The sequence below is a fragment of the Hyposmocoma kahamanoa genome, unplaced genomic scaffold (assembly GCF_003589595.1).
Source record: "Hyposmocoma kahamanoa isolate Upper Pololo Valley unplaced genomic scaffold, ASM358959v1 88, whole genome shotgun sequence".
Taxonomy (NCBI): Eukaryota; Metazoa; Arthropoda; class Insecta; order Lepidoptera; family Cosmopterigidae; genus Hyposmocoma; species Hyposmocoma kahamanoa.
In genome coordinates, this window is record NW_020654466.1 from 11,126,648 (window position 1) to 11,145,142 (window position 18,495).

The window sequence follows — 18,495 nt, forward strand, 5'->3', positions numbered from 1 at the left end:
TGAATGTTTATGAGTACCAGTCCAGTACCAATTGGATTTGGTTCATTCAGAACCACAGGAGGTCTCGTGACTCAAGGCGGCGAAACAGATTGTTATCACAAGTAATTTGAATACATTGCCCCTGGAGCAATATGCGAATGTGGTACACTTTCACTATCCAAAACATCTAAAGTGGTTATTGCATGAGATATTTAACGTTGGGTAACGAAGTCCAGCTATTTATCTATGAAACAGCAAGTGAAACAGTATGGGACTATTACGAGGAGACGTTCATACAACATGGCACAACAAAATTAACGGAGATATAGTGCGAATTAAAGTTTCTGCATCTAAATACGTTAAGGCAGAGAGATCATTAATACAAGTGTGTTTAAAATAAAGGGCACCTGGTTTCTACCTGTTATGTTTATAAGAACTTGTCAATAGACGCACCTGCAACTGGCAACAATCAATATATCGCTGCCTTTACACAACAACAGCGCAGCATTTCAGAGCAAGCAAAAGTTTTTCGAGAATAAAGCACCCATCTTCTTGCGTCAAAAAATTCGTACTTAAAAGATAGATGCTGTATTCACGAGAAACTATAGCTTGCTTTGCTATATTATATGGCTATAAGCTTACTTCAAATTGTTGTATTCTGCAATACTGCGTTATTGTATAAAGGCAGCGATACGCTATGTCTACAAGGTAGTACCACTGGCGAACTACGTATTCAGCCAAGATCTATTTTATATACATTAAAAAATAAAAACACACAACTTGAAAGTTCATTTTATGTATATAATATATATAACGTAACTGTTCATTAACAAGATGTAATGTAAAACCTTTCCATATATCGTAAAAGTTCGCGCTTGAGTAGATATCAAAATCTAATCACGGCAAATGCATTTATCTGCATATTTCAAAGTAAATTATGCTAACGTTTTATGTAATAGTGCTTTAGTAATATGAGCTCGGATTAGGTATGTTAAATTATAACATTGACATATACGACGACGAGTAGCTGTACCCTAATGGAGTAATTTATTATGTCTAACATCTCGTGTAAAATGTTATTGTAAACGTAAGGAAATAATTACATTTAACTATCATTCAGCCCGTATGCACACTAAACGGAAATGTAGCTTTAAGTATCATAGAGCCATGATCATTTAACATAAATATTGCTGTCGGCTTTAATTTGCAATAGTTACTTTTAATCAACTGCCTAGTTCAATGACCACAATTCGTAACGCTTCAAATTCAAACGGAACTGAAAATGTTTCCGTTTTATCAAGATTAATAAACCAGTTAATTATCACTCAGAGTCGCAGGTCTGTGAGAATTTACCTCACACTGTTCTGGTTCTCTCGTGTGACATAACAGCCTTATTAGGAGACAGGTGTCATTCACGCGTGGCGTATTAACGTAACAATATTAATATAATCGCATTACTCTAAATACGTTTACATAAGTTCGTCTTTTAAATTTGGGCAGGTTGAATTCAAAGAATGCACTTTAATAGTTTAACAATGGTTTGTGAATAATACGGCCAGATCTTTGTTACAGCTGGTGTCTATTGGAATAGATCAGCCTCCTTTCACTTCGTGAGGCCAGTTTACAGAGTAAGAACTTATGGAGGAATGCTGTGGCATTTTTAGGTCAACAGTCGAAAGACAATACAAGACGGTGGAATGTATAATGCTAAGCATAGTTAAGGTTTGGGATTGCACTAATAACGCTGCAGACATTAAGTAATTTAATGACGCAATCTTAGAAGAGATGCACATTTATTTTTAAAAGTAACAAGATTCCATGATTTTGATTTTGAAATGTATTGTTACGAGGGGACAAGTCAAAGGTAATTGATAGCAGACAACTGGTTTCTTAGAAGAGTAATCAGTGTCGGCAGTCGGCGGAAGGCTACTCGCGAGTCGCACATAAAGAAATATAAATGATGATGGGATCGTTGGGTTCACGATGAAAGTGGGTAGTGTGATTGGAGGAAGGCGCCGACAGCGGGGTCAAAGTCCCACGGTGGGTAAGAACACTGTTACTTTCAAAGGTCGAGCGAAGCAGGCCGACCCAACTACTAGCTAGCGCCGGCAACTAGCACAAAAAAAACAAACAGGTAGCCGAATAAACAAGTAGCTAGTATTCTTTTCTAATTTAATTCAAATATGCGAGTAACAAAAATAACAAGCAAGTAGTAATTGAATTATGCCGACAATCTATTGTTTAACGGATTAGATTATTCTACGTAATACATAAAACCCAAATAACTACAGAGGTTAAGTTTGTGGACGTTTCAAAGTAAATGTCATCAACCTGCGTTGTTCACGGGTAATATCCTAATTAAAGATAATTTATTGACTAAAAACTGAATGGAAGAGAACAAAACAGTGATTTTTGAACGGTCACTTTTATATCTGGGCAGAAGTTAATCGTTAAGAACGGTTACACAAACCTACCCTAACTGGATTAAACAGTAATGAAATCCTCTAAGCTAGCCAATGTATGACTGAAATGTAATAGGAGCAGTAATAGTTTCTTTTACAAGCAACCTATTGCAACGATGAATACAGAAAAATAAAAAAATAACATACCGCATACCTAGAGTTAGAAAGCAAACGTTCAACAAACTCTATTATCAACTAGATTAAACGCAGACAAATTGATAGACATTACTACTCCAACGTTTACTGGTAAAATGCTAAAATTATGGCGAGACCTTGTAATAACCGAGAATTAATTTGCATTTAACAAAGTTACCTATAGACACCTATTGTAAGGTCGCCAGTAACATGCGTCATTAAAGATAAAAAGCAATGGAAGTAAAGTAAGGGCAAAAGAAATGTTTCCTTGTTACACACATTAATTAAGTTACAAAAATGGAGTTCCAAGTTTAGTTTTTACAGAAATTAATAAGAGTTAAAACCAATTTGCAGATGTCTGGCGGAACTGAAAGTAGCACCCATCTAACGCCTAAGTTGGTACTGAAATAACGAAATCAGAGATTTGGTTCATTAGCTCTGGAGGTCGACCAGCATTGCAGCCGCATCACGTTAATACATTTCTATTTTGCCAGCTAAAACTCACTCAAAAACATTTACTTTTTCTTGATGCCTTCTAATATGAAATATAATTTATATTTTCTGTTGACGTGGGAAGTCTATGGATTTACGTTACTTAATTATGGACTTAAGCACAACTATTAATCTAATAATATAGTCAGAACTTTCGAGTATTATGTAAACTATTCTATGTATTGGGTTTAGTTCTATTTTTTAATGTGGTTTATCGTCAGCTATAGTACTCTATCGTAAAGAAAGCAATATAACCACGACGATAAAAGTGCATTGTACTGCAGATTGTACGGAAATAAATACGCATAGAGATTGTCAATAATTATGGTCACGTAAAGCTACTCTAGTTAATGTTGACTTGATTCTTGATTTGAAAGCGATATGTCCAGAGTCGTTGTTTAAGAAAAAAAAACATGGTTATCCGTTTTTTAATCGAAGGAATTCTATATTTCGCTTAAACGGTTTTTTTTTTCATTTCAATTTCCAGGTGATAGAAAAATATTTGCATACAATGGCTACGTGTATTTACCCACGAGAAAAAAAAATGTTTGATACATTCGGAAACCCAATTACAAAGCAACAAAGTGTACAATACTTACAGCTCCTCTCGTTGCCGTTGTGACAACACCATTTTCATCGTGGTCGGGTGACGCGTAAGGCGGCGGGCCGTTTGGTTCACTGCGCAAGAGTCTTAGTGGTTCACGCGGGCGACGGCGGAAACGCCGTGGCCATTATCACACCTGTGTACAAACAGACGGTTGTGTTAATCTTCGTAGAAGTAAAGTCAAAATTAAGGCTAAATGTTCGGACCCTGAAAAAGATGTCTCTTTCGGCTGGTTAACGTTTGATATCAATGTTACTGTTGACAATAGACGAACAGAGTTCTTAACAATTCCGCTATACGGCTTCAAGGTGACCAAGAAAGCAACAACTCTGTCAAGAGTGTTGAACAAATCCATATATTTCTAATTTGAACAGTGCATGGTTGAAAGATTTTGCAATTATTGCAAAGACTATCTAAAAAAAATAGACAAGACTGTCATATTACATATCTAGTGCGCAAATACATGTCAAAATAAAACTAGTATAATATTCTGATATACATTTACGTGAAATTTATGTTGCCAGCTCTCACTCTATCAACGTGCCGATCGTGCGAGAGCTGGGAATGCCTCATCTCATACGTTTACGTAAGGAAAAAATCTAGGTTTATATTATGTCTATCATTGAAATTTTATCAAAAATAATAAAAGAGATGACAAAGAGTTCATCACACTTGAGATGTTTCTGAAGTCTTCTTTATGAAAGTTACTATTTAACCTTGTCAGCAAAATGACTTGAAACAAAAATACTGATAATTATTAATATCTTGTTTTGTTTTTATTCCTTTTGGCTGTCACCATTCTGTGTGCATTAATTATTCTATTTTTGTGTTGCTTTTATAAAGTATTGAATATTCATTGTAAAACAAGCTATTCTAATTAATTAATAATTCTTTTGATCATCTTCAAAATTAATATTACCGAGTTTCTATGTAAAATTCCTCCCACAAAACTTACACAATCAACTAAATGTTACAGTAAGCCACTATGAAAGTTTCCAATAAAATAATGGTAAAGTAAGATACAATAGCCCTTCCCATGGAGTTGCTTCAATACCTCAAAAGGTGAAAAAGCCAAGGCAACTGTGAGGTCAGTGTATGGTCCCACAATTAATATGAAACAAAGTGGCATTCAAGGTACACGGAATGACAAGTTGCCTAATTGTGCTCATGCACTGCAATTTGAGCAACCATTAGTAAATAAAACCTACCTGTTTCTAGTATTGAAAAATGTAAAGCCATAAACACAACTTTTAAAGAACATTATATTTTTAATTATTTTGATACTAAATCACCAAATAAATATACTACTATGATTCATTAGTATAAGATGATGGTGTGTTCAGCTGATATTTGAACAACCATAGATATAAAATATCATTAATAAAGCAGAAAGATATTAATGACCACTTAAGCTAATATTATGCCTCAAAATATGCAATTTATCTATATAAGTAAATGGGCAAGTAAGCCCATTTAAATTAAAACAAAACATGAATATTTCTTATCAAATGGTATTAAAATCCATGAAAGGCAACAACTCAATAAAAATATTTTAATACATTACAAGATCTTAAATCAATCTCTCCATATTATGACAAGATCTTAAGTTTGAACCTGGAACAAGGCAGTGTCGCTTCGTAGGTGAAATATGTAGGGTGGTAATACCCACACAGCCAGATTCTACATGTAGAACTCTATCACCAGTGATTAAAAGCATTTTTTGGGGTCTGAAGCAATGAAAAATACTATTATTGTGTTATTTCTTATTTGTGATATAATAAAATATCTTTTAATTTATTAAATCTTTTATATTATTTACAAAACATACACAACACATATTATTTTATCAGGATCATACTAATAACGAAACTTTACTTACAAATCCAATGTAATTCACAATGTGACACTCAGGGTCATATTCCAGAACTATACTCAATGCTCAAGTCAGGACTTGAGTATGATTTCAAACAGTGGAAATGCGACCCTAATGGCAAGGACTTGAGTATGATTTCTAGTGCTTTGAATCATACTCAAGTTGTGACTTGAGCATTGAGTAGAGTTCTGGAATACTGTTTATAGCAGGCAGTACAATGACATAACACAATAGTGTATTATTGAGTCATTGACAAAAAATAAGGTAAAGGCATGTCCTGTAAAAAGTTTTGGACAATTTGATTGCATCATAATAGTTTTGAATATGTATTAGTTTTTAACTAATGTATGGATGTTAAGCTCTAAACTATTAATATAATATTAGTCCAATTCTGGGTTTTCTCAAAGTGGGAAGCTTATTTGATATCTATACATATATGATAATAGGTATGTAGTATACACTGTCTGTTGTGCCCTTAATAAAATCAGAATTTAGTAAACTAAGTAAGGAGTACAGGTTTCTTATACAAAATTATGTAAAAGTACATGGAGGAGACATAAGATGGAGAATCCTAGGCCTTTTTTTATTAAAAGTTGATGTAACTATTTAGGATTTAATAAGTCAATGGCTATAAAAATTTCAGTCAATTTATCTTATAATAGTTGAAATATTTTCACAATAACTATTAATTGTGGTTCTATTTCAGCTTATTTCAGGAAGGTCTACATCTCTCTTAGCTTGATACTGTTTTTAAAATGCTGTCAACATTTCAAATAGATAATTTGTTTACAAGAATTTAAGGCAACATGCCAATTTTATTATGTCAGGGAATGTACACAAAACAGTTAAACAAACTGCAATGGCAAAAATTGATTTAATAGATGGTTTTATTTATAAGTTACTTGTTACAAATTCTTTTCAAAACCTCTTCTTACTGTTACCAAACTATAGTCATGTGTTTGGGATGTTTTGTTGTTCAGAATATTTAGTGTAACTTTTAAGGTTTCATCTCATGCGCAAATTAAAAGCATACACATGTAACTTAAGCTAATCAATATTATGGCTTCTATGTCAAGGGTAAATCCTCTATTTTGTTTAGTTGCACTAGGGAGCCATATCTAATGTAGGAATCAATTAATTGAAGGTGAATAACACTGTTCTCATCTGAGCTTTGGTGTAACAGTTTATGGAACATTATAATATTAATTATTATTTACTAGAGTGGAATGTGTAATAATTTTAACTAATTATTTGGATATTTCATAAGTCAGTAAACAAAAACTCATCATTAAGGATAATTGTCAGAAATGACATATTTTACGTCTAAATATCACTTCACTTTTTATTTTTATGGCTCCATCAATATGAGAACTGATGATTTTGCCAATGTCACAGTTGAAAGAAAAAAAAACGAAACAAAAAAAAAATTTTCGCTAAGCTCTAATAGGACATTAACCGGTGTTGGTAAGTTGGACTACGGGAGTACTCAGTTGAGAATGTAAAACAAAACAGCAAAACAATATTTATAAATATATGTTATTTAAGTGGATAAATTTACATTTACGTCTAAATATATTTTGATAAAATAAATAACTTCCATTGAAATTCATCCCTTTGTTTTCTAAAAAATGCCATACTAGAAAATGAAGTTTATCAGTGAGGGAATAAGGTTACAATACGCGTTTCACCTTAGAAATGGGGTTACTTGTATTAAAGAAATGCAAAGTATGAGTTCGCAGGAGTAAGATGTGCAAAAAATAGTAAAAAGCAGCTGTGATATTGCAGTAAAATGAGTCAGACAGAAATCAAACGTCAAACCATTTGTTACTGTCAATTTGCCTTGCCACATCAACCAAAAGCAAAAAACTAATGAATTTCCATCAGCAAAAGGACGCTAATTTTTTTCCTCTACGGTCAAATATTTAATAATAGCCAAGGTTTCTACAAAGAAGTAAATAATTTAAAAGAACGGCCATATTGAACACAACGACTTGGGTGAATTCTCTACAACATGAAATTATTAATAATCTAATGCGTACTGTATAAATCTCGTTGAACAAATACTTACAAAAGCAGGACACTTGAAAATTACACTATTTTTCAAAATAATCTATCACACACTCAATAAACACACATCACCCAAGACCCGGACAGAAAACCGTTTTCGATGCAAAGGCTCAAATTCGACTCGACTGACGACACAAGTTTCGATTTTTCCTTTCTTTTTGCAACATTATTTTATAACGCCATCTATATTCGCGTGAGGGAAGCGTCGTGAAATTTAGTCCGAAGAAAGAGACAAACTTATACAAACTGTTAGAAACTAATAGAGCAAGCTATTCACTGAAATGTCATAGACAAACAGAGATATTCCGCACGAATTATGTTTTTTTATCAATCTCTTTAAATCGGAAAGTGTACAACACTATTCAGGTATTTTATAGTGCAAATAATATAATCCACTACTTGTAACGCTTAATTGTAGCTAGTATTTCGTACTTGTTATGGACATATTAACTCGTCTACTTAGTCATCCATCATCATTAGTACGCTGAATAATTCGAAGATCAACGTTAAGGTGTAATTTTTCGGGTTTGCATTAATCTAACTTATTTGAACGTACGGTTTTATGTAAAGAACTACTATCAGTGGATTCATAAATCTTCATTTATTTATCTTCACCACCGCGCGTTTAGTTGAAAGTGCGCATGTTTGAGGCATACCATTATGACGTTTTTTCAAAAATTTTGTTATATATACTGCCGCGATCAGTAAAAAAGTCACAAGAGAAAAGTAGATATTTTTCAGTTTTATTTCTTTAAATGTTATTTTCTAGGTTTTGAGTTTTTGTCGCGCTGCGCCCTTTCAACTACTAACGGCAGCAATATTTGAATAATCATAATCATCTTATAAGCAGCCCACATTAATGTACTGCTGGATATAGGCCTTTTCTGTATTGCGGCAATTTCCATGATCCTGTGTCATCGTCATTTGCATATAACGCGATCCCGCAAGCTGCGATATCGTCAGATCATAGCCTTCTAACTCCACCATGCATATTAGTAAGATATTTCTTATCATAATTACTATATATTTAATCATAATATACTTAGGGTCGTATTCCAGAACTCTACTCAATACTCAAGTCAGGACTTGAGTATTGCAGTGAGTACTGAAAATCATACTCAAGTCCTTACCATTAGGGTCGTATTTCCAGTGCTTGAAATCATACCCAAGTCTGCTCAAATCCTGACTTGAGCATTGAGTAGAGTTGTGGAATACGACCCTTAATCATATAATATATTTCAAAGAAATTTTCAAATTATTTGATAATGCAATAAAACAGCCACTTTTCAAGACGAGTTAATTTTATAACTGAAAATTTACACAATTTTTTTGGTTTCTTAGACAAACTTGGATCAGCTAAGAACACAAACACTTATAAACTGATTTCCAAAAGTTATACACCTTTGTATGCAATTATTAATAGAACAAAATTTGTCTTCTCTTGCATAACAAGACCCTCTATATTATAAGATTTTTTTACACATTTTTGATACCGCATAGGTCAATGATCTTAATTGTTTTTAAATTATAGTTTTTACGCATGGTTTAATCTGTATTAAATTTAAAAGGATTATTTCAAACATTTTCAAAATGCATGTATGGCATTTAGGTATTAGCATCATCGAAGTTTAATTAGCACTTTGTTGTTTTTGGCGTAGTAAAGTTGGTGGTTTTTGCCGCATGTGCGTGCAATACGAATGCAATTACTGACCTTAATTAAAGTATAAAATTAATTTAAAAGTTTTTGGAGGCGCTTGCAACTTTTATTTGGATTTTCAAGATGTGTTCATAATTTTATGTGCAATGAATTTTAAAAAACCGGTAGTATTTTCTATGAATTGGCATAAAGAGAATATGTACTAAAACTGTTCACAAACCTGTTAATTCTTTCCTTTACATAATGGCATTTATTACAGTAGAAACCTGTATTATTGATATAATGGTCCGGTTCCATAGTAAAGCTGAAGATTCATCGTCGCAGCCATATTATTAGAGCAATAATAATATGTATGCTTTTTAAGTGTAGCTGTGACTGCTACTAGAAATGTAGTAAGAACAGTTACATTTTACATTATAAAGAACTGAATTAACAGATGAAGTGACTGCGATACGTACTCAAAACAAATGTCCGATTCGTGCGCCCATTTCGTAAGTTACTCGAACGATAATTTTGACGCCCAGAAAAAATAGATTGCAATTTACTCTAACGAATTTGAACAAGCAATTTGTTTAAATAAATTGTAGATAGGTAGAATTATTTAGTAGTTCTTTTTAAAATTTTGAAGTTTGTACTCATTGGAAGACGGCCGAGAGGAATCAAGTTTCATTATAAATAATGGTGTTTGCATAAGTGCTTTATTATTACCAGTGTAATCAGGCTGAAAATATAAACATTTTCATATAGAAGACACGAGCGGCCCTGAAGATGGCAGTGATTAGTGATGACCAGTGTTTTCCTTTCACCAAATGAATAGATTTTGGTTCCCATCATCTATGTTGTACTCGTCACTCCACATACGAGGCACGGATGCTGACTCTGAGGAGCGGTGTGTGCGATGGTGATAGCAAAGAAGAAAGTTAAACCATTAATGAACAGCACTATCAAGAATATGGATTACAACTGGACTTCGGGTCCGGAGCCAATGAATAACCAGGATGCGGGCGTTCCCATGGCGATATTCATACCTCATTCCAACTCTTTGCCATTTGAAGATAGACGCGTTACCCTCGAGCAGCCAGTCAAGGTAAGGCATCCCTGTTCATCCCTTAAGCTTGATTATTAAATATTCTACTTGTTTGCTAGTAACCTAGCACCTATATTTACTAGCTTATCTAACTTCTGAACTATTGTTGCTTATTAATTAAAACCTACGAAGTCATAGGTTTGTTCAAGAGCTAATTTGTGTAAAGGCTATGTGCATAAAACCCATAGCTGCAAGGGAACTAGGCTGTACACATGTTCTGAATTCATTTCACACTTATTGAGTCGATAATTGTATGTGATAAACGATGTGTATGTAGTCATTATTTCTTTATTCTCGCATACTCATTTATCTAAGTAAATGCTTAAAGTTTTTTTACAGGTATACTTGAATATACCTGTTATAAATGTAACTAAATTTGTTTTAAAAGAAAATTATTGGTGTTAATATTTTTTTTAAATATCCAACATATCCTTATCCTTTATTTGTACTTTATTATATTTGATGTGCTAAGAATTTAATTTGAAGGTATAAATAGAAACCTTAATCTCTGTAAGTGAGAGGGGAAAGAACCTTAAATGCCAAATAGTAATCTTTACTCCAGGTGTTATAGAGAATGAGGCTCTTAATAAAGCATTTAAAATCAGTCATGTTAAGTAAAAACAATTTATGAAAGGAGTTATGTCTTTTACCATTGCATGATTTGTAGCATTCTAAAGCACAGGTTCCCAAACTTTTTGGCTCACTGCCTACTTCGGCAAGATAAAAAAATTTCAACTCCCACCACCACAAAAAAATAATTGAAAACACGTATTTTTAAAATCACAAGAAAAATAATTCCAGGGTAGTTTTTTTTTCAAATGAGGTAGCACCCCCTGGGCAGCATCATTTTGGGGGGCCCCAAATGCTTCCAAGGCCCCTGCTGCACCCCTGGACTCTTCAGCACTCACTGGGGTAGGGACCACTTTGGGGAACTTATGTTCTAAAGCAAAGTTCATAAAAGGATCTTAATTAAAAAATGTGGAATTAAGTCCTTTACCTCTCACAATAATTACAGTTGAATTAGGGCCCTTCTATTCTATTTTTAAGTTTCTGGCTTCTCTTGTAGAATTTTGCCAATGTCATGTCAGTCATGGAAGTTACACTTTAGTTTTTTAGATGTTTAATTAACTCTAAAAAGCTCTAAGAAGCTCTTTAGTCTATTCCGGCTTCTGGAACAATACAGAACAACACCATATACCATCACTGTTACAAATATTTAAATAAATGAGTTTTATGATTTATGTTTGTTAGTATTAATAAAATCAGTTATTAATTCTAAGAGGGTATTTGTAAAAACATACAACAGAAACTTGAAATTTACGGGGCGAGGAATAGAAGGTGGAAGACTGTCATAAATAGAACACATTCTGGTGGGGCAGCTGAAAGGTATGTGGTCTGGGGTGCCTTCATCCAGGCCGCATTCTAAGGAGCTATCCCGTTCTAAGTTTTGCCAGATGGACCAGGGTGCAGGCATGACCAATTCGAAGTCGGCATATTGTAGACGTAAGTCTTACTGAATCCTTTGTGGATAAAGAACCAAGGCTTTTTGGGGATAGTTGTTTGGATGTCAGCGAAATATTTGCCCTTAGTGAGTTTACTTTTGCTCCACTTTGCACTCTATGAGGAAAATATATCATTGACAGTTAAAGGCAGGAGGTCATAAGAGTAAGTCTTGTAATGAGTAAAACAACCTGTTTGGATAGCATTTTTCGCCAACATGTCTGCTGTTTCGTTACCTTGGATCCCACAGTGACCAGGTACCCACACTAACACAACTTGTAAATTGTTACGATGACAATGGTGTAAAACTTCCTTGATCTTTAGGATAGTATGGTATTTTTTTAAAAATTATGCTTTTGTTCAATTTGTGAGATTCAATATAGCTGAGGGCTTCGAGCAGGGCTGTAGATTCACCTGTGTGTGCTTGAATATGAATGTGCTTGTATACTGTCCTATAAGTTAAGTTTTAATTACAAGAAACTCTTCAGTTTCGTCATAAGAAAGTTTTAACAAACATTTTGTGATTACTTCTTTTGCTTCATGTTTAGTGAGGGGTATGATATTAAGTTTCTCATTTAACAAATTGTATAAACGACTACCTCTACAATAGAAAAATTTTTGTGCAAATGAGGTGTTGGTACTATTGTGTCCCGAACTAGTAAAAAGTCTTCGGTTGCCAGACATGGAAGGGGCTCTGAAAGGAGCAGTGATTGCGTGTTGACGAATTAAATATAAATTAGAATTAAAAATATTGGTTGAGAGCGGATAAAGCTGGCGTACTGATAGCAGATTCGCTTCTAGGTACAGTTGGGATGTAGGAAATAGTCGAGATTTGCAGAGTGTAACTTTCAGTAAACATCTCTGAGCTCGCTCCAATATAATTAAGATAGGTTAAGTCTTATAGTTAACTTTTTAGGTGGCACAAATTTTACAGTTAACTGGAAATTAATCTTATTTTATTTTGATACTGGCTTATAATGTCTTTAAAACATGAGAAAATATAATTTTATATAAATACATATATTTACAATCACTTAAAATATATTTTTCACTTGACCATTGAATATTCAATTGTAATTTATATAATTTTTTTTTTTTTCACACATAAATGGAGTGAAGTAAAAAATCAATGCATTATAGATGGTATTTCATTATTGTATTCACATGTTTTCTAATAATAGCCTGAAATAACAATTGTTGGCAAATTAATTGGATATTTAATTTAATTACCATTTGTTTATTGTTTGGGTCTTCTTGATTAGTGTAATTAAGATGAATATTTGATAGCAACTGTTTGATTTGACCTAGGAAGATTGAAGTTCAGTATTAGTACATACATTGTGTACTCGTATAGGTTTCTCTCTAAGATCAATGTGATTGAAACTATTGTGATTAGGAATAAATGGTTGGTACTTGGTGTAACAGGCTGGTGTTCTCAACCTGGATGTTGAGTCCAAGTGCTTATTTTGCATGTGGAGATAAACGGTTATTATTATTAACTCTCTAATCAGTACTTTTACTGGAGTGGAATAAGGATACTCATTTAATAAAATTGTATATTAAATCATTTTATGGTAACTTATTAATTATTTACAAAAGTAAATAACTGTAATATGTTTAACTTTTTAGTACTAAGTGTTCTAAGCTTAAACAATGTTTGATTGATCAAAAACTATTATGCAATTTTGAAACTAGTATACTAAACGTCTCTTCCATAAGTCCGTGTTGGGAATTTGGATTTGCAAAACCGGGGAAAACTTTTTCTTCGATTTTTGTATTCTCGTCCTTTACGACAAAAATGCGAGGTGGCTCGAATTATGTATCCGGAAGTATATTTTGACTTCGAATACGCATTCTATTAATCTCAGTACTGAGTACTAAAAAAACTGACCTCAAAAATAATTCATCCCCTAGTTTAGATCCCACCCTTAGAGGTTGGAATATTTTCTTCAAATTTACATGGGACCACTATTGAGATACCCTCTTTCCAACAAAAAAGAATCATCAAAATTAGTTCACAAAAGAGTTATCACGTAACATACATACAAAACAAAAACATACAGTCGAATTGAGTACCTCCTCCTTTTTTAAAGTCGGTTAATACATAAACATTTGTCATAAACACTATTGAATTGTGATGTTCTAGTATGCGTCAACATTCAGCATTATTTATCTATTTTTGGTAAATTTATCTTAGAATACTGAAGATAAAAGTTATCTGAGCAAAGTATACATTATCTCCTATTTGCTCTTCAGGTATATGCTCTACAAAGAGATAAATTATATACACAACACTAGGTATGATCCTACTGGGATCGACCTTCCCCCACGCTCTATATATGTGTGTTGTTATTTTACATACTTGCCTTTCGAAGATTTGCCTTTTTATCCAAGTTACCTAACTATATTTTTCACATGTCAACATTTTTTTAATTTATTACGCTGGTTCTTATATTGTCTCCAAGTAGCTCTCACTGTACAGCATTTTAGTAGCAGTAGAGCTCCTTGTGAAAGAGCTTATCCAGGGAAGAACTGCCATCTTACTTATTTCTGCCGCCAAGCTGTTATGTGAACATTGTGCATTCCGGGTTTTGAAGGGTAAGAGTGCTGATAAAATTAAGGCACATGGGATTTATCAACTTATGTCTCAGAGTGACGACCGTTTTTATTTGTTTTCGTTTTGGTTAATTTTGCATTATTTTTGGATATGTGTTCGGACGTGGCACTAAAAAGATGACGAAACATTCACGACTTCTATGGAGCGGAAACGACAAACGAACGTGCTGTACGTTTTTGGTATAATTCCGCAATGGAAATTTTAACCTGGAAAATGTTTAAGGTAAATAATATCTAGTTGACAACCACGGAATAATTCGGAGCATGGTGTGATGTAACCACATCCATTGACCCATTTGCACCAAATCGGTAAAACAAAAACAACTTGAAAAATGGTACATAATGAATTGTAAAAACCACAACAGGAACGGCCGTAGAAGCTTGCACTGTCTTAATAAATCGACTCTGAGATCAACGATTTTAGACCGTATCATTACTTGTGAGAAAAAATGGATTTTCAATGATAATCACAAACAATCTACACAGTGGTTGAATCCTAGACAAAGGACGAAACAGTGTTCAGAAAAGAATTCATAGAAAATTGTTCATAACTGTTTGGTGGTCCAATCGAAAAAAACATACACCATAAATTCCTTACGTCTGGTATAACCATGACGGCCTTTGAAAAGAAATGTGGGCAGGAAGAGCAAGACAGGCTTGCAAAGAAGCAACCGTAGCTAGTCAACCGATCTTACTTTTTTCTTCGTGATAACGTCAGAGCGCCTACTATCGTACATACCATATCCACCTTATACAAGTTGGCTTTTCGCCACCTCTTTACTAGACCGAGCTCTGCAATGTAGATAGTTCTCTACAAAGCAAATAATTAGTTCCCGTTAACTCTCTATATAGTACAGAGAGATAGACATTTAAAGTCGCCGACATGCAGAAAATGGATGCCTTTGAAATGTGTTGCTGGGTTGCGTCGAATATTAAGAATACCATGGACAGCCCGCCGCACCAATGTTTCTATACTTGGGAAACTTAAGATAGAGAATGCACAGCGTTTGTCTTCAGTCTGCGTGCAGCGTGTGATATGTTGTCACGGTGGTCACGTTGTACTTAGAGATACTGGTGTAATGGAGCGTTTGATGGTGACAGGGAAGGTGGTAAGAAAAAGACCTAGAGGCTGGAGTCCCAAACGATGGTCAGATGAGATCTCCGAATAGCTACCTGTCAGCGGCGCAGACTCAGCGCCGTATTCCAACAGGCGACTGAGCGCCACCGATGGAGACAGATAATTATCAGGATGAAGTGGACTTAGGATCCTTAGCAGTGAAGTTAGAAAGTGATTGAAAGAAGTTCTCATGAAACAGCCGAAAATGTATTCCAAGACTTTTTGGATTTCCGTTCCCCACTTTTCTACTGCAATGGAATATATGAGTTACCAGCAAGTTACCAGGAGTATTATTTTTATAATACTCCTTTTTTATAAAACGGGCTTTTTTATACTTTATCCCCTTTGTCTATTGAACTTTATATGTGTTTAAATGGTGTATATTGCATGGGTGAGAAGTAATTCAATTTATTTTTATACTGCGTGTACAATATAATAAAAACCAACCAAGTGAGAGTAGTATTCTCGCACTGAGGGCTATGTACCTTATGTCCCTGTGACATGCAATAATTTTTTAAATATATTTTTGTCGTAAGTAAAGTTTATTTTTCTTAAGTACGGAATTGGAATGAAAATGTTTTATAATAAATAATTAGTTTTGAAATGTGTACAGAAAGCCCTTTCAAGTGACACTCTACTTTATTTTTATTCTAATGTAAGTTAAATTTACTTAACCTAGATGAACTACAGTACAGATTTTGATATCCACCAAAATGCAATGCGCCTCAATGTATTGTTAAAAGTTTTTTCAACCAAGATTATGTGAATCTCCACAAATACTGCAAACGTTGTTAAAAATAAGAGCAAATATGTTATTAAAATTTTGTAAAAGGTCTAAAATTATTCGAAGAACCCAATGTGCATACTTTGATTTATCTTGGGGATCTTCTAATGACTTGGCATTGTCATTGACCTCAGTACAAAGTGTTGTGAAATCGAAAGTAATATTACAAGCACGTCTCAATACACAATGTTATAATGGCATATAAAAGTTTAATAATACAACTCATACGCGTACATGTTTAATATTTCAATTCCATACGCGTTACTACTCACATCAAAACTCATTTGTCTATCTTGCGCCACAAGTTTAAGAGGAACCTTGACATTGAGGTGTTTTTATCAACAGCGTTATTAGAGTGACTTTGGTATAAAGTTAAAAAATTAAATTTTTGTAACAATAAGGGTTTAATGTGAAATATATTACTGGTAAAATGGTAAAATTACGTCGATTGTGGGGATGTAGCGCAATTGGTTGGTTCTGAACTTCCTGCAAAAGGGTGGTTGCGTAGTGTGTCTATGTTACTTTGTATGCAGTCCAGGCTGTCTGCGTGTGAGTACGTTGCTGAGTCACAGTGACCCATGGTGCTCGAGACGGGCAAACCACAATTGTGTATTGGCAATTAAATTTAATGAGATGAAATTGTGCTATTTCTGACTATACATCTGCTGCTAGAACGGAAACTGATTCTTATCGGTTTATGCTTTGGGCAGGATTATTTATTGTTATTGTTTAATAATAATAATAAACTAAGGATGTATGTGATATGCACTAAATGTTTTGATTAAATAAAAATGCAATACTTATGCGGTCGGTTTCAATACTCTGAGCCTTCAGTAGCGAGTTCATATTTTGGTTTGCATGTTTTATGTTCTTTAATCGTGGTTGCCTTGACATTTAATGTGTTAGTTACGTTTAGATGGGTGCAACATACAAAAGAAGCAATTTGTATTTATTTGGAAAGAAATGGGTACGTAGACGATTGTTGACTTTTATGGAAGCGTAAGAGATTATTGGCGTTTAACGTCAATCCATCCGTGATAATGCATTCTGTCACATGAAAATGAGACGTGGTAATCCATCACGAAACTTGCGTGCGTCTGAGTAATTATATACTCGAAGTATATGAAGTGTGAAGTAAGCGGTAAAAACAAGATTGGAATTAATAACAATGAGGAATTACGTCTGTTTACATACTTAGTTAGGTAATGTGCTCTTTAAACGCGATTTGTAACCCATATAACGAGAAATCTCGTAACTGCTCCGTATCTTTTTCTTTCTATGTAGTTCTAAAAAGTCGTGTCACTAATTATATGCTATCTACTAGTTCACATCTAGAACGTACCATTGAGGCCTAATATTTTCTTCAACATAAACATGTGATGATTATATTAGACATAAGGATCGAACAGTTTGCATATACTTGCTAAGTTTCTGCGTATAATTTTTGAAAATTTTTGCCTTTTATCACGTTAAGTGTGCATGGAACATCTTGGAGCTAAAGTTTGTTTTTATTCCATTTTTGCCTTGATCTTTTCAGTCTAGTTAGTTGTCTGTGTTTTTAATTTTACTCTTTACTGTAAAATAGCTTTTTTATTGTTTTATAACGATGAGTAATGTTTTTATTCAACGTTTCAGATCGGCCGTAACGTATACCGAGCAACTCCGAGCCCAACGAACACTATCTTCGAATGTCGAGTACTCTCACGACACCATGCCACATTGTATTATGAAAAAGGGCACTTTTATCTTGTTGTAAGTATATTTGTTTACTTTTTAGACACAATATATCTTAACGAGAGCAACAGAGGTCCACAAGAGGAATTATTAGAATAAATGATACGGAAATGTCCCATACGTATTTTATAGAATCAGCTTTGATACAGAGCAACATCAAAGATAAATTTGGTAAGACAAGTTGCCTATAGCTCTATTGAAATATGTTTGTCGTCGAATGTTTTTGTTAGCACACGGAATTAATTGACTTTTACAGGTTGTAATCAATTGGGTGTTATTAAAATATCGTGTTTTTCGTTTGCCTAATGGTCGTCCGTACAGAAAATTAGGTCTCATTTTTATTTTTAAAATAGCGTCTACCTACGTCTGGGTATTTTCGAAAAGTTAC

At 33.8% G+C, this 18,495-nt stretch overlaps 2 protein-coding genes across 2 annotated transcripts in view; one reads left to right on the forward strand and one right to left on the reverse strand.

Annotated features, from left to right (window-relative positions):
• Positions 1-7,735, reverse strand: part of LOC113235690 (lissencephaly-1 homolog) — a 31,221-nt gene extending 23,486 nt beyond the window's left edge. Inside the window, exons 1-2 of the mRNA XM_026471547.1 lie at positions 7,614-7,735; positions 3,668-3,808 (exon numbers count right to left, since the gene is read on the reverse strand). Coding sequence (XP_026327332.1) covers positions 3,668-3,705 — 38 coding nt within the window. The 5' untranslated portion in view covers positions 3,706-3,808; positions 7,614-7,735. The remainder of the gene's footprint in view (positions 1-3,667; positions 3,809-7,613) is intronic.
• A 2,019-nt stretch (positions 7,736-9,754) lies between these two features.
• Positions 9,755-18,495, forward strand: part of LOC113235577 (sarcolemmal membrane-associated protein) — a 33,705-nt gene continuing 24,964 nt past the window's right edge. The window contains exons 1-2 of the mRNA XM_026471320.1: positions 9,755-10,356; positions 18,009-18,125. Coding sequence (XP_026327105.1) covers positions 10,168-10,356; positions 18,009-18,125 — 306 coding nt within the window. The 5' untranslated portion in view covers positions 9,755-10,167. The remainder of the gene's footprint in view (positions 10,357-18,008; positions 18,126-18,495) is intronic.